This window comes from Schistocerca cancellata, chromosome 2, assembly GCF_023864275.1.
Source record: "Schistocerca cancellata isolate TAMUIC-IGC-003103 chromosome 2, iqSchCanc2.1, whole genome shotgun sequence".
NCBI lineage: Eukaryota > Metazoa > Arthropoda > Insecta > Orthoptera > Acrididae > Schistocerca > Schistocerca cancellata.
In genome coordinates, this window is record NC_064627.1 from 739,795,131 (window position 1) to 739,810,696 (window position 15,566).

At 39.7% G+C, this 15,566-nt stretch overlaps 1 protein-coding gene across 2 annotated transcripts in view; it reads left to right on the forward strand.

The window, feature by feature from the left end:
- LOC126162535 (multiple inositol polyphosphate phosphatase 1) overlaps positions 1 to 15,566 on the forward strand; it is a 264,549-nt gene that overhangs the window by 198,161 nt on the left and 50,822 nt on the right. For both annotated transcript variants that reach the window (XM_049919108.1, XM_049919109.1), the window contains exon 4: positions 3,327 to 3,505. In XM_049919108.1, the coding sequence (XP_049775065.1) occupies positions 3,327 to 3,505 (179 nt within the window). The remainder of the gene's footprint in view (positions 1 to 3,326; positions 3,506 to 15,566) is intronic.

Sequence of the window (15,566 nt, forward strand, 5' to 3'; positions counted from 1 at the left end):
AGCTGTTGTTTGTTAAAGAGTACTTCCTCAATAGAAGCTATGTCCTACATACAGCTATGGATTGACACACCATGGCTCAAGGCTCTATGCTAACCTGCTATGATGACCTCCAGTACACTAGTTGCTATCCCAGCTATCCACAGTGAATTGGAAAAAAATGACAACAGATGCTTCTGCATTGTAGTATAAATTAGTGAATAACATGTTCCCAATTAACCAGCATCTTGTTGGCGTTAACCTGCTCATTTCAGCCAAGTGTGAAAAATGTAATTCCCCTGACACTCAGGAACATCATTTCCAGTGTAACAATGTCCCAGTAGCATGAGAACTGTATAGAAAAATGGTTGCATTCATCAATAGGTCCACTCCTGCAAACATGACTTGTCAAACTGTCACTGTGCTGGATTTCAAATTATTCCCAAAAGTGAAGCACAATGTTACAGTGTCACTGGTAGGCCACACAGTTAGTGCCATTATAGATCAGCAAGTCAATGATCCTATCACATATCTGTTGTACTTATGGACACAGTATCTCAAAATAAAAATAGCCAGTAACTATTGAAAACTATTTGAAAATTTTATGCCTGCTGCTTTAGAGCATGGATACAAGAAGGCAAATTGTGAAAGTTTTCATTTTTCCTTTTCTTGCTTGATGAAACTGCTCAGTTAAGAATTGTAATAAGAACAAATCTCTTTAACCATCATAAGAAATCTACTCCTGAATTGATTAATTAATTATTTAGTATATTTTTTAATGTGGTTCATATCTCCTAGGAGAAATTTTTTTATTCACAAAGAAGGAAAGTTGGGGAATGGACAGAATCCTTCTAACCTTAAAAGGCAATTAATTAGGGAATCAAGTAGTGGGGTCTATGTAACAATTTAGCAGTTACTATGTGTTTAGTGGAAGAATACCTGTCCATTATATCCTTCACCTCTTCTTTCAATTAGAACCGCATACTTACTGTGAAAATTTCTATCTGAGTGGAAGCTAAACCTATGAGGATTCCTTCATTGCAACATTTATAGAAGTGGCTATTGAAACTGGCAGGGATTCATGTAACATATGATATGTAGCAGAAATGATGTTACTCAAGTTGTGGTGTAGCTTCATAACCATTACATTCAGACCTCCTGACACTATCTGTGCTAATCATTGCTCTTGATCAAATGTTATTCCCATCCTAACCCCCTTTCTTTCCCCACCTTTCTATCTCAACAGATTCATAACTCCCCATAGTTCTCACAGCAGACACATACAGAGTGAGTCAGGAGGAAAGGTGCAGGCTTTAAGGGGTGATAGTACTCGTGATACTGAACAAAAAACTTCATATGGACATATGCCCTATTTCAAATGGTTTCCGAGATAGAACACATTTAATATCACTTTTGTACATTTTTCCTGAATAACTCGAAAACCACACTCTCCAGCAAAAATATGCCACAGTGCAAAATCAAACTACATTAAATTTTCTATGAAGAAAGTCCTAGTCATTTTTGCTCTAGAACTAACAGTTTATGCAAAGAGAATGTGAGAATATTGAAAAGCTCACACGGCATGCATGTGCTGCGTCTTATGTAGTTTTTGTAGGCCAATTTGAGGTAGTTTCCCCAACTTAATAGACGGCAAGTGTCCCATATCAAACTGTTTGTCTCAACTTGCTCCACACTACTGTGGACATTCTAAGCAGTAGCAATCTTTGATAGCTCAGAATATAAATAACAATGAATATTAAATGTGTTCTATCTTGGAAACCATTCGGAATAGGGCATAAGTCCATGTGAAGTTTTTTATTCAATATCATGAGTACTGTCACATCTCAAAGCACACACTGGATATAGATCCATAGACCCTCATCCACACTATTTTCTTAGCGGTCTTCCCCTGTCCTGCAGCTCCACTCCCCAACAATTCTCCTGAGTACCATCGTACATGATAGGATAATCAAGCCTCGAATAAGCATTCTTAGGTCCCTCCCCAAAACTGTTTATTTTAAACTTTGTTTTTTTTTTTGGATTAAGCCAGAAAAAATATATTGTAAAAAAAATCAAACAAAACATGTTTTAACAAACTTTTTTAATGTTCAGTATTTACCTAAATTTTATGCTTTACAAAATTATACTTTCTTTCTAACTTTCTTAGATATGAATTCTTCTGTAATCCCAGTATAATCTAATAAGTGGGCTAGCTCTGACTCTGTTATGATCAGAGCTAACCCAACAAGTCATTCTTGCCCCTCTGTAGTTCTCAAACAATTCATTATTAACTCTTGTCAGAAATCTGAATAACCACTCTGCTTGGGCAACAGTAACAGGCAAAGTGCACAATATCTGTAAGGCTATCATTATATTTGGAAATAGCATGGTTCATTAAAATTGCACTTATGAATAGCATTGAGAAGGTGCAGAGAGGGAAATGGCTCAGACTCAAAATAAGATGCATGTATATTTCTTAGCTGCAAAGTGGTTTGTGGTAGTGGGCCAGAGTACTTTTACCCCACTTCCCCCACCTTCCCCCTGACCATCCACAGCACCAGCCCTGGCCTCATGTACATGTGTCAGCAATCTCTCAGGTTTCTTCAGCATGATGGGTGTGCTTCCAGTTGTTCAGCCAAGTTATTATTTCCATTTTATGCAAAACACTTACACAAGCGACCAGTTATCTTCTTCAGGTGCTGCAAGTTATGCTTGTATATGTACTCGCTGCCTGGTCTCCGACCAGTTGTGCACTTACAGCATCTGAAGACTAGGTTGATAATCAAAATATTGTGTATAAAATGGAAATAATAACATCACTGGACCTGTGGAAGCAATCCATTAACTGTGTGAGTACCTGGGCTAATGTTTGCTGGTCCCATATTCATACTTCTTTCCCCATTGTCCTTCCATCTTGCTAGCACTTTACTACCACTTCCCCTTGGCTTTTCCATATTTTAACTTTTGTAAGATAACAACTGTGCCAGTGAGGCCACAGTAATGAGAGAGTCTCTCTCTTTCTTTCCTCTTCGTTGTGTGTGTGTGTGTGTGTGTGTGTGTGTGTGTGTGTGTGTGTGTGTGTATGTGTGTGTGTGTGTGTGTGTGTGTGTGTGTGTGTGTGTGTGGAGGGGGGGGGGGGGTCGGTTTAGAATCACATATTATTTTATATAGATTTTGGTAGGAGCCTGTAATATAAATAAGATTAGCTGTAAGTGCATACAATGTTAACAGTTCTATTTTTTATACAAAAAGGAAATTTATCACTTAGCACTACTCATTTTATAGAAAACTAGATAAATGTAAAGAAGCTAGTGATTGGAATGCATGAATTTTAACCATTTGTCTTGCAGAAGGTGACCTCTGTGACAAGGATCTAGATAATCTCCGAAACTGGACACTTAAATTCACTGCTGACATGGGAGATGTTCTTACAAAGCAAGGAGAGGATGATATGAGACTGATGGCACAACGTTTCAAAAACCGTTATCCATCCCTTTTTAGTGAAGGCTACAGGCAAGATTTATATGAGGTAAGTAATTGGGACAATAGTATTCCAGTGTTTCAACACGACACTTTTTTCATAATAGTAATGAGCAAAATAAATGAAAGTGAAAAAGCAGAAAATCAGAAGTCTTAATATTTTCTCCAGAGACAGGCCATAGAAATGATTGTGTTAAAAAAAATGCAAGTAGCATGTATTATTTTATTTTACTGTAATTAACTAAAATAAAATAATAAATATCAATACTGCTTGTCATTGCTAAAAGAAGAAACATTTAACATAAATGCATTGTGTTTATAAGTATTCCTTTTTGTAAGGATAAAACAGAATCAATTTTTTTTAAGAGAGAGAGAAGGGGAGGGGGGGGGGGCTGTTTAACTGAAACCAATTTTGTTTGTGTAATGGTTTTCCCATTGCATTAGTATCTTCATATGTAGTTTGATAATTATGAAATATTACTCAGTATTCATTTATTTACTTAGTACTATAAATCCAGAACCACACAATCCAGAAGAGACATTGGATCAGTCTTGAAAAACTACACACAAGTTTTTAACCAAATTTTTTCAACACATTCCACAGATCAGAATGCAGAATATTAGGTTCCTTAATTAGATAGGTAGGTTAGAAAATTTAAAGTTAGATATAGTGGGAGCTAGTGAAATTAAGTGGCAACAGGAAAAGGACTTCAGGTCAGGTTAGTAAGGAGCTACAAATACCAAATCAAGTAGGAGGAAGTCTAATAATGAATAAGAAACTAAGAATGGGGGTATGCTTCTATGGATAGCAGTGTTAGCTGGGGCTCATTTTCATTGGTGGGCCCAGATAAAAAGTCGAACTTTATAACAGAAATATTCTGAAGTGTTACTCGTATAACCTTAATTTATGTTATACTGCTTTTTTTAAAAAAAAAAAAAAAAAGAAAAAAGAAAAAAAGAAAAGAAAAAAAAGGACGCAGTTCAGCTGGCCACTGTTCCTCAATCCATATTTGTATGATGGATTTATGAATATTGTGTTTGGTTTCCCTGTGCCTAACAGCTTGATTTATAATTTCTCTTCCATAATTAATAAATTGAAGGGCATATTTAGCAAACAGTCTACTTTATTCATTTTAAAATCACTGTAAGAATATATGAGCTTCAACACAGCTCCAGACTATGGAACACTACTGAGAGATGGTCCGCTAGCTATTTCAGACATTTCCCATTGATGAGTGGCAGTATATATGTGTGTGTGGGGGGGGGGGGGGCATCATGGGGAGGGGGAGAGGGGGGGGGGAGAAGAAATGCAGTAAGTCATGTGACAGTGACTACAAGTAGATGCACAAAGTGATGCAAATAAAAATATGGGCTACCATCGGGGCTGTGCCAAGGCCCTGGCAAGTTAAACTTTCACCAAGGGCACAGGCATAGAGCGGGTGCAAAGACTGACAAGTTAAAGGAAAGAGAGAAAGACAATTTAAGAGTTAACTGGGAGAGACACATGAGCTCTGTTACCCCATGTGCCAATCTTCTGCCTGTGCAAGAAATCTGCCTCGACATGAGACTGAAAACCAATGCCATTGTCACAGTGTCATTTCATCCAAGCAGCATGTAAAAGAATGACTGCTAACAAACTTGCATTACTTGGGCTATATGTCAACAGTGTATTTTGTTCTTATAGCTGCTGCCTACCCAACTAGCTCATGTTCAACAATGGAGTTTTTGCTGCAGTTTCGCTACAATATTGTAGGAACTCAAGGTCGCTCATCGTGTCTTGAAGTAAATATTATGCTGTTAAACTGAAGGCTTCTTATTTTCTCTGGTTTCTCCCAACTGAGGACTGGAGAGAAATTGTCTAAGCTACACTGCTTCAAAATATTTGATAGAATAATAAGTGAAATGAGAAACAGATCTCACATATAACTCTCTTTCAGTTCCTGTTCCTCACTTTCAGTTCCTGTCAGGAAAAGAGTTAAATGAGAGCTCTGTATCTTATTATTATTTACGACAATTTCAATGCAGTTTCAGAAAATTAAGGTCAAATATAGGTGAAGCAAACAATCCAGTTTAGCTATTTTGTTGATAGAATATGACGCAGCTGCTAAATTTGACTTCCGTGACATTATCAATGGACTTGCTACACTCATACCAAGGAAAAGAAAAGTAAAATCATAATAAGAACACACCTCTTGTAAAGGAATGTGTTCTCAGCACTTAATTAACACAATTTTTATTTTTGTTTCTACTAATGACTCATAAACTGTTAATAATTTAATAGGAGCAAATAAGAAGCTTACTTTGCTATACATCATGATAAAATCAATGTGCAGCAGCTGCCACTAACAGTAAGAGATAGATTTTGTTTTACTTTGTGATTTTTAGAAAGTTTGTACAATTTGTAATATATTTGCTAGAATGATACACTTAATTTGGTGTGTGCAATATTTTTCATCTATATAGCTCATTTAACTAATACAGGGTGGCACACAAAAACTGGCCCCAAGTACAGACAGTGTGCTGGTTATGCACAAATTGTTGCCTGCCAAAAGCAATTAAAATTGCTCAAAAGAGGAAAGGCCGCTGGACCTGATAGGATACCAGTTCGATTTTACACAGAGTATGTGAAGGAACTTGCCCCCCTTCTTGCAGCGGTGTACCGTAGGTCTCAAGAAGAGCGTAGCATTCCAAAGGATTGGAAAAGGGCACAGGTCATCCCCATTTTCAAGAAGGGACGACGAACAGATGTGCAGAACTATAGACCTATATCTCTAATGCCGATCAGTTGCAGAATTTTGGAACACGTATTATGTTTGAGTATAATGACTTTTCTCGAGACTAGAAATCTACTCTGTAGGAATCAGCATGGGTTTTGAAAAAGACGGTCATGTGAAACCCAGCTCGCGCTATTCGTCCACGAGACTCAGAGGGCCACAGACATGGGTTCAAGGGTAGATGCCATATTTCTTGACTTCCGCAAGGTGTTCGATACTGTTCCCCACAGTCGTTTAATGGATAAAGTAAGAGCATATGGACTATCAGACCAATTGTGTGATTGGATTGAAGAGTTCCTAGGTAACAGAATGCAGCATGTCATTCTCAATGGAGAGAAGTCTTCCGAAGTAAGAGTGATTTCAGGTGTGCCGCAGGGGAGTGTCGTAGGACCATTGCTATTCACAATATACATAAATGACCTTGTGGGTGACATCAGAAGTTCACTGAGGCTTTTTGCGGATGATGCTGTGGTATATCAAGAGGTTGTAACAATGGAAAATTGTACTGAAATGCAGGAGGATATGCAGCGAATTGACGCATGGTGCAGGGAATGGCAATTGAATCTCAATGTAGACAAGTGTAATGTGCTGCAAATATATAGAAAGAAAGAACCCTTATCATTTAGCTACAATATAGCGGGTCAGCAACTGGAAGCAGTTAATTCCATAAATTATCTGGGAGTATGCATTAGGAGTGATTTAAAATGGAATTATCATATCAAGTTGATCATCGGTAAAGCAGATGCCAGACTGAGATTCATTGGAAGAATCCTAAGGAAATGCAATCCAAAAACAAAGGAAGTAGGTTACAGTGCGCTTGTTCACCCACTGCTTGAACACTGCTCAGCAGGTTGGGATCCGTACCAGATATGGTTGTTAGAAGAGATAGAGAAGATCCAACAGAGAACAGCGCGCTTCGTTACAGGATCATTTAGTAATCGTGAAAGCGTTGCAGAGATGATAGACAAACTCCAGTGGAAGACTCTGCAGGAGAGATGCTCAGTAGCTTGGTATGAGCTTTTGTTGAAGTTTCAAGAACATACCTTCACCGAGGAGTCAAGCAGTATATTTCTCCCTCCTACGTATATCTCGCAAAGAGACCATGAGAATAAAATCAGAGAGATTAGAGCCCACACAGAGGCATACCGACAATCCTTCTTTCCATGAACAGTATGAGACTGGAATAGAAGGGAGAACTGATAGAGGTACTCAAGGTACCCTCCGCCACACACTGTCAGGTGGCTTGCAGAGTATGGATGTAGATGTAGATGTAGAAAGGAGCTAAAGGTTATTTACAACTTATACAGAAACCAGACAGCAGTTACAAGATTCAGAGGGCATGAAAGGGAAACAGAGGCTGGAAAGGAAGTGAGACAGGGCTGTAGTCTGTCTCTGATGCTGTTCAGTCTGAGAATTGAGTAAGCAGTAAAGGAAACAAAATAAAAATTTGGAGAAAGTATTAGAGTGCAAAGAGTAGAAAGAAAAAGAAATTGAGGTTTGCCAATACCATTGTAATCCTGTCAGAGGAGCAAAGGATTTGGAAGAACAGTTGAAAGCAGTGGACAGTTACTTGAAAGGAGAATATAAGAAGAACATCCTCAAAAACAAAACAAGGGTGGTGGAATGTAGTTTAAATTAAATCAGGTGATGCTGAGGAAATTAGATTAGGAAATGAGACACTAAAAGTAGTCAATATCTTTTGTTATGTGGACAGTAAAATAACTGATGATGACCTAAATAGAGAAGATATAAAATGTAGCCTGTCAGCAACAAGAAAAGCATTGCTGGAGAGGAGGAATGCATCAACACTGAATATAAATTTAAGTATTAAATTTGTCTGGAGTGCAGCCTTATATGAAAGTGAAATGTGGACAATAAGCACTGCATATAAGGAGAGAATAAAAGCTTTTAAAATGTGTTGCTACAGGAGACTGCTGAAAATTGTATGGCTAGATCATGTTATTAATGAGGAGATGCTGAACAGAATTAAGAAGAAAAGAAATTTATGGCACAACTTGACTAAAAGAAGAGATTGGTCTATATGACAAATTCTATGACCTCAAGGAATCATTAATTTGCTATTGGAGGGGAGGGGGGGGGGGGATGTTTAAAAATTGTAGAGGTGACCAAGAGAGAAATACAGTAAACAGTTTCAAATGAATGTAGTTTCCTGTACTTATATGGAGATGGAGAGGTCTGCACAAGACAGAGTATCATGGTGAGATGCATCAAACCATTCTTTCAATGGAAGACCACAACAACATCATAATACAATGAAAATAAAGAGCTCAAAATATACATACATATAAAATATATCAGTATGTTTTACAAGAACAGAATAAGTGGTCAGTGATGGCCTAGCAGAGGGAACCATTCCAGCAGTTGGCTGAAATAATTTGGGAAAATCATGGAAATCTAAATCAGGATAGCCAGACAGAGAAAGCTCCATCCTCTTGAAAATGAGATCGATGTCTAAACAACTCCACTTTGTCATTCGGTTGGTCCCTCTACTACAATGTTCTTTTGATCATTCACAGTTTGCACCAGATAATCTGTAATATAAAGCATAGTTTGACACAGCACACACTATGGACACCTGCTGGTGGTTCTTGAATGATGAACATGCTGTCATGCCCCTGCCCTCCCTCCTTTCTTTCTTTTTATGAAACTGACTCTAGGCCTGTAAACTTGCAGCTACATCCCATGCATTTCTTTGTGCCTCTCCTTTGGTCTGTCTGAAAAACTGAGTCAGCATCTAGTCTAAGAAACATATTTCCACTGTGAACCAACCACTAATTGGTTCTCCTCTCTTCACTGAATATCACCCAGACCTTAAAAACATGAATCACATTCTTTGCTAGAGCTTCAGCTAGCTGTTGTCCCCTGAGATGAGAGATATATTACTCAAAATCCTTCTTTATAACCCAAATAATGTTTCATTACCAATTCAATGTGAATATTAAATTTCCAACAGTTTTAATTTCAATTCGTAAATTACAGTCATAAATTAGTAATGGTTAATAACACTGTTTAAGCTGTGTGAACTTAAAATAGTTTGAGTCTCCATTTATAAGCATAATTTACAAGTGCTATGATTCAAAATTCAATAAATTTTTTTATAGAGTAAAAGAGATGTTCAATAAGAAATTATTTATATTTATTTTTGAAGGAATTTTTATTTCTCTTTTGTTTCACATGATAAGTTAAGCTTTAAATAATTGAACTGTTATGCTTGAAACACTTCTCTGCAACAACACTTTTTGGGAATTGTGAATTATGACTCATTTAGATGACATTATTTGTAAAGTTCATTCTAATCATGAAATCATATCAAATTTATTTCTATGTCGTGGCTATGGGCATCTTTACTTTTTTGCAGTTCTGTTGCCCTGGTTAAGTGATATTTATAACCAGAACAAACTTTCTTGGCACACCACTCATGCTTCATTCATGTATTCATAAAGGGAACCATCAAACAGTGTAATGCTAACATCATGACAACTTACTTGTTTCCACCATATGAGCAGGCTAATATATTTCTGATAGGGAAATGCAAAGCTTCACAAAAGCTCTTGCTCTCATAGCCAGTGCTTCATTTAAACAAGAAACATTTCCATATCTGTGGCTATCCCCAATAACCATAAATTTTCCCAGGTGATTACAGTCTGTATGATATTGATGGTATTCCATAAAGCTTTTGTAGGAAAAATATATGCAATAATGTATGTAGTCCGTTCTCTATGATTGATGGTATAGCCAACCAATGGATCATGTCATATCTGACCAAAAGAATGCAGAAAGCTGTACTTAGTAGTAATTCAACCAACAGAATCCAGGGAGATTATTCTGACTGGGGAGAAATCATATATGGGGTTCCCCAAGGCTCAATCTTAAGTCCACTACTGTTTCTCATATATGTAAATGATCTACCATCTAATGTACAACAAGCAGAATTGGTTATTTTTTCAGATGACACCAGTATTGTAATCACTACCAGTATACATACAGAAATAAAAGAAATGGTGAAAAAAGTTCTCAAAAGTATCATTGACTTGTTTTCTGTGAATTCACGAAGGCACATCATATTAAGTTCTGCACCTCTAGTGGTACTGTACCAGTGATTAGTTTTAACAAGGTGATGAAATAATACACAGGGTGGAAACTTCAAAACTCTTAGGTGTCCATATTGATGAGAATTTAAAATAGAAAAAAAAAACACTTTTTGGATCTCCTAAAACAACTTAGTTCAGCCACATTTGCACTTAGAATCATAGCGAATTTTGGGGAGAGAATAATCAGTAAGTTGACTATTTTACTTATTTTCATTCAGTAATGTCATATGGAATAATGTTTAAGAAAGAAGGTCTCCATTGCGAAAATGTGCTGTAATAATAATATGTGGTGCTCATTCATAATCATCTTGTGAACATCTGTTTAAGGAGTTAGGCATTATGACTACTGCTTCTCAGTATATTTATTCCATCATGAAGTTTGTTGTAAATAATCCACTACAGTTCAAAGGGAACAATGAGGTACATAATTACAATACTAGAGGAAAAAAATGACATTCATTACTCAACATTGGGGTTGTCTTTAGTACGGAAAGGGATGCACAGTGCTGCAATAAAAATTTTCGACCACTTACCCAGTGATATAAAATGTCTAACAGACAGCAAGGTAAAATTTGAAAATAAATTGAAAAAGCTTCTCCTGGACAACTCCTTCTATTCTGTAGAAGAATTTCTATGTTTGTAATGTGTAAAAGGTCGTGATTGGAATTGCTAACTCAATCTGTATATCTTGTTTCGATTTCAGGGGAAAAAAAAAATAATAATATGGTGATGTTTAGAGTACAAATAGATGTGCAAATTATTTTGCAATATGAATGTAAAATGACTCATTCCACGTCATGACAATTTATAGTGCAAAATGATCCATGGAACATGAAAGTAACTAACTAACTAATCAACATTAAGGTTGTCTTTAGCACGGAAAGCAGTGCACAATGCTGCAACAAAAATTTTTGACCAGTTACCCAATGATATAAAATGTCTAACAGACAGCAAGGTAAAATTTGAAAATAAATTGAAAAAGTTCCTCCTTGACAACTCCTTCTATTCCATAGAAGAATTTCTATGTTTGTAATGTGTAAAAGGTGATGGGTAGGAATTGCTAACTCAATCTATATATCTTGTTTTCATATCAGGGGAAATAATGATAATAATAATATGGTGGTGTTTAGAGCACAAATATGTACAAATTAACTTGGATACTGAATGTAAAATGACTTGTTCCACATCATGACAATTTATCATGCAAAATGATACATGAAACATGAAAGTAACTAACTAACTAACTAGCTTCTTAATCTCAGAGCAGATTCATTTCCTCAACTCTTTTCTCCATTTTGTGAAATGCAGGTAGCTCTGCTTCCAAACACCAGCACTAATTTTCCCCTTTGTCTGCTGTTGGTTGTTGTTGTGGTTTTCAGCCTGAATTCTGATTTGATGCAGCTCTCCATGCTACTCTATCCTGTGCAAGCCTCTTTGTTTCTGAATAACTACTGCAACATACATCTTTCTTAATCTACTTACTGTACTCATTTCTTGGTCTGCCTCTACAATTTTCATCTCCACACTTCCCTCCAGAACTAAATTGATAATCCCTTGATGTCTCAGAACATGTCCTATCACCCAGTCCATTCTTGCAGTCAGATTGTGCCACAAACTTCCTTTCTCTCCAATTCTATTCAGTACTTGAGGGAATATGGAATAGTTGTAGGTAAACAACTAGAATTCTCTCAGATACAGATTTATTCACACTTAGCTTTTACACAGATACAAGTCCGGAGGCTAACTGCCGTTAGCGTCCAACATCCTGCCCAAAGCCCTCTCCTCAAAGATAGCGCACTTACGCACTGAACAAATATCAATATTTATGGTGCTCTACGTCACATAGCCCCCCCCCCCCCCCCCCCCCCCGCACAGTATGGAGTATGTACCTGTGAATGAGGGGGGGGGGGGGGGGTTGAGACGTTAGGAAGGTAACGTACAGTTCTTCTGCGTCAGGCGGAAGCAATCGACTGGTAGGAGACCGGGGGGTGAAATCCGGTACGTCAACGGCGAAGTCAGGAAGCGACGCCGGCGACTGAAGATGATGTCCCGTCCTGGCGTGGAGGTGTAGCACTTTGTCAGCCGGCAGGTGGAGAATCATCTTGCCAGAAGGCCTAACAAAGGCACGCAAATTGCCACACACAACACTTCTGCTCAATTTAAAGCAGTGCACCACACGAGATTCTGCACTTCCTCCCTCAACATTGCCACACACACCATATCACCTTCTACGACAACAGATAATTTATGTATGTCATCAGGGTGTACATGTGTTGTGAATTCTTGGGTGGCACCTGTATGAGCAATGGTAGGGAGGCAGGGAGGTGTGGGAAAGCCATGGCAGGGGGAAGCATCTGCTAAGAGGGGGGGTGGCAGGTGCACTGGACTGCGCAGGAGACAACCTGGGGCGATCAGCTGACAGACGAGGGAGCATGACCGAAGGCAACGAGGAGCCAGCGTGGATTGAACGGCGTGACAAAGAGCTGTCACACGAAGATGGTAACACAATGGTAGAATCCGAGTGGTTGGCAGTTCGAGTGCGAGGGCTGTGAGGAGTGAATCCCCAAAAAGATTGGCCACTCGAATTAGATGGACGCAGAGAAGGAGCAGTGCTCGGCAGAGAAGCATGCTGTGGAGAATCAATACCCGAATGCATGGAATATGGATGGCCGCTCAAAGCAGGAGTGGGAGAAATAGGCGCAGAAACAGGGAGGTTCACCTGAGGCTCAATGAAAGCTGGTTTCACTCGGTTGAGTGAGACCGTGGTTACAGAGTCTTTTATGAGGAGATCCATGTTATTCTCAGAGCATTTGACGACCTTGTAAGGACCTGTGTAGGGCGACTGAAGCGGGGCTTTGACTGAGTCATCTCTGAGAAACACGTACTCACAAGAGTCTAGATGCGCGGTACGTACACGTGCGGAGGTGTATGAGCAGCCGGAGGTGGCGGCTGAATTTTGCTGCAGTGCAAGCGCACCCGCTCGAGAAGTGAAGGGAGTTCAGAGGGCCATGGAAGTGGGGTGGTAGTGACTAATTCTGCAGGCAAAACCAGTGATTGGCCATACACAAACTCGGCTACGGAACCCTTGAGGTCTTCCTTGAAAGTCACACGAAGGCCAAGAAGCACGAAGGGCAGTGCTTCTGTCCATAGTGAGTCATGGCAACCCAGGGCAGACTTTAAGGTGCGATGCCATCACTCAACAAGCCCATTGCTTTGGGGGTGGTACGCAGAAGTATGAATTTTGACAATACCACACATTTTACATAAGTCAGAGAAAACTGAAGACTCGAATTGTCGCCCCTGGTCAGTGGTGAGGTAAACAGGTGAGCCAAATCTAGAGATCCATGAATCTAAGAATGCTTGACTTACTGTCTCAGAGGTAATGTTCAGAATAAGCACAGCCTCAGCCCACCGAGTCATCCTGTCAATAGCTGTAAACAAGTAACGGAAACCCTCGGAGGGGGGCAAAGGGCCTACGAGGTCAACATGAACATGGTGAAACCGGCCTGGCGGTTGGGCAAAACAGCCAAGGGGTGGGGAAGTGTGCCTGGAAACTTTGTTCTGTTGACACAACATGCATGCCCTTGCCCAAGACTGACAGTCGCAGCGCATGTCTCTCCAGACAAACCGTTCAGCTACCAGACGGGTGGAAGCTTTGACACCGAGATGTGCTAATGTGTGTAGTTTGTCAGAGACCTGGCATTGAAGGGGCTAAGGAATGAATGGCCGCAATGTACCAGTCGATTCATCACACCACACTAAGTCAGATATGCCAGGGAAAGTAGGGCATACCGGATGGAGAGAGGAGCTGTGGTCCGAAATTAACTGCATGGTATCGGGGTCTGCCGATTGCAACCGAGGTAGGTCTGTTAAGTCCATTAAGGTTGTGACAGCACCAACACGCAAGAGAAAATCAGTAACCACATTGTCCACTCCTTGGATGTAGCGAATGTCATTTGTAAATTGCAAGATGTAATCGATGTGACGAAAGCGTCGTGGGGGCGGATCAGCCACAGGATTTTTTATGGCAGGAACCAACGGCTTGTGGTCAGTGAGCACATAGATATCTCGTCCCTCAACATCAGTTCTGAAGTGTCTTATGGCCTCATAAACTGCAAGTAATTCTCTGTCAAATGCTGAGTATTTCTTCTGCGTGTTGTTTAGCTTTTTTGAGAAAAACTGCAGGGAGGTCGTAACATCGTTGTATGCCTGACTCAGTACTGCGCCGACAGCATTGTCACTAGCGTCAGTAGTGATAAACATTGTGGCGTCTGCACATGGGTGAGCAATAGTGACAGTGGAGGCCAACAGCTGTTTTAGTTCGTTAAATGCCTTGTCCATGTCTGGTGTCCATGGTACCTGGCGGGTGCCAGAAGTTTGTGGGCCAGCGAGAGCATCTGTGAGAGGAGCCTGCACCGCAGAAGCGGCTGGCAAATGTTTTTGGTAATAATTAACTGTTCTGATGAACCTGCATAATTCCCTATAGGTCTGAGGGCATAGCATCTTGAGAACAGGCTTGATCTTGTCCTGTGGTGGTGTCAGACCGTCCGATGACACAACATAACTTAGGAATGTGACGGATAACTGGTGCAATTGAGTCTTTTTATTGTTCAGTTCAATATCAGTGGCTGCTAAAATATCTGTCACGACTTGAACACGCTCCTCACTCTGTTCCAAAGTAGAAGCAAAAACCAATATGTTGTCCATGTATACGAAACAAAAGTCTAGATGGGATAAAGTTTGATTGATGAAACGCTGCCACGTTTGGGGGGCGTTTTTCAACCCAAACGGCATAAATTTGTGTTGGAACAGGGAGTGGTTATTGCAGTCTTTTCAATATCCTCCAGAGCCATAGGAATCTGATGAAATGCATGCTTACAGTCCAAAACAGAGAAGTACTTTGCACCTGCGAGCGCATGATTGAAGTCTGCAATGTGCGGGACCGGATATTTATCAATGATGGTGCGGGCATTTAAACGCCTATAGTCTCCGACCATACGCCAAGTACCATCTTTCTGTTGGTCAAACAGGATAGGACTAGCCCAGCAACCGGAAGAAGGTTCAATTATTCCCTTTTGTAATAGATCATCCAATTGTTCTTTTGCAATTTTCATAAATTAGGGCTTGAGGCGGCGTGGGTGTTGCGATATGGGCGGCCCATCAGTTAGACGTAAGCCAATGAACTGTGCCATTCGTGACTACTGCAATACATGGCGCAGCATGA